The sequence below is a fragment of the Eimeria mitis genome, genomic scaffold (genome assembly GCF_000499745.2).
Source record: "Eimeria mitis Houghton genomic scaffold, Emh_scaff215, whole genome shotgun sequence".
NCBI lineage: Eukaryota > Apicomplexa > Conoidasida > Eucoccidiorida > Eimeriidae > Eimeria > Eimeria mitis.
This window is the reverse complement of record NW_013570474.1, coordinates 26,434-27,769: the sequence shown is the minus strand read 5'-3', so window position 1 is coordinate 27,769 and position 1,336 is coordinate 26,434. Positions and strand designations below refer to the sequence as shown.

At 52.7% G+C, this 1,336-nt stretch overlaps 1 protein-coding gene across 1 annotated transcript in view; it reads left to right on the top strand.

Moving 5' to 3' along the window:
* The window catches only part of EMH_0003870 (uncharacterized protein), a gene marked incomplete at both ends in the record, with an annotated part of 2,243 nt that extends 1,370 nt beyond the window's left edge, over positions 1-873 (top strand). The window contains one exon of the mRNA XM_013496525.1: positions 230-873. Within this exon, the coding sequence (XP_013351979.1) occupies positions 230-873 (644 nt within the window). The remainder of the gene's footprint in view (positions 1-229) is intronic.
* Between the last annotated feature and the right edge of the window lie 463 nt (positions 874-1,336).

Below are 1,336 nucleotides of genomic sequence, written 5' to 3'. Positions count from 1 at the left end.
TCTCCGTACCCACCAGGGGTTGCTGGGGGCCCCCAGGGGGCCCCCTGGGGGGCCCCCCAGGGGGCCCCCACTATGGGGGGCCCCCCAAGGGGGGCCCCCAAAGGGGGCCCCCATACACATGGGGGCCCCTCAGCTAGGACCCCATGGGGCCCCCGGGCTGCCTGCAGCAGCCCGTTTGCTGCTGAGGCGAAGCAGCAGCAGAGCTGCTGGTTGTCTCCTGCTGCTTCAGCAAGGAGACAGCAGCAACACAGACAAACTAGGGGGCCCCCGGGGGGCCCCCAGGGGCCCCTGGGTACCGTAGTACCCCCACGACTCATTGGAAAGCCTGTATGGATCAGCACTGCTGCGGGCCCCTTCCTCGTGCAGCAGCAGCAGCAGCAGCAGCAGCAAGTGAAGCAGCAGCAGCAGGAACAGCAGCAGCAACAGCAGCAGCAGCAGCAGCAGCAGCAGCAGCAAGAAGACGCTGCTGCTGCACCATTTATTTATGGGGTTCTGTGTAATCCCCAGCCGAAGGACCTTCCACCGAGGACTGCTGCTGTTGCTGTTGCTGCTGCTGCTGTTGCTCCCTTTGCTGCTGCTCCTGCTGCTGCTCCAGCAGCAGCAGCAGCAGCAGCAGCTGCTGCTGCTGCTGCTGCTAGCACTCATCCAAACGGCAGCAGCACAACCGACGAGCAGCAGATTATATACGCAGTAGGCAATCACAGCAGCAGCAGCAGCAGCAGCAACAGCAGCAGCAGCAGCAGCAAACGAGCAGCAACAAGAGCAGCAGCAGCAGCAACACCAGCAGCAACAGCAGCAGCAGCAGCAGCAGCAGCAGCAGCAGCTTGTTGTGGTGTTTTGTCTGCAGCCCCTGGATTCTATATTTCCCTCTGATGAGTCTTTTGGGGTTGGCGATAACACCCAGGTCACCTAAACCCTAAACCCTAAACCCTAAACCCTAAACCCTAAACCCTAAACCCTAGACGCTATATATATAATACAAAGTAAATATAAAGAGAGAGAAAGACAGCGAGAGAAAGAGAAAGAAAAAAAAACAAAAAAAAAACAAAGCGGAGACAGAAGAAAAGAAAAAACAACAGAGACAAACACTAAACCCTAAACCCTAAACCCCTAAACTCTAAACAAACGAATTAGGGTTTAGCGGGTCTATGGTTTAGGGTTTAGGGTTTAGGGTTCCTGGATTAGGGTTTAGGGTTTAGTGTGTATTATTTAGGGTTTAGGGTTTAGGGTTTAGGGTTTGTGTTCAGTTGGAGTATTTATTTTGTATTATATATTAAATATTTTTTCTTTTTTCTCTTTTTCTTTTTTTCTTTATTATTCCTTCTTTATTATTATA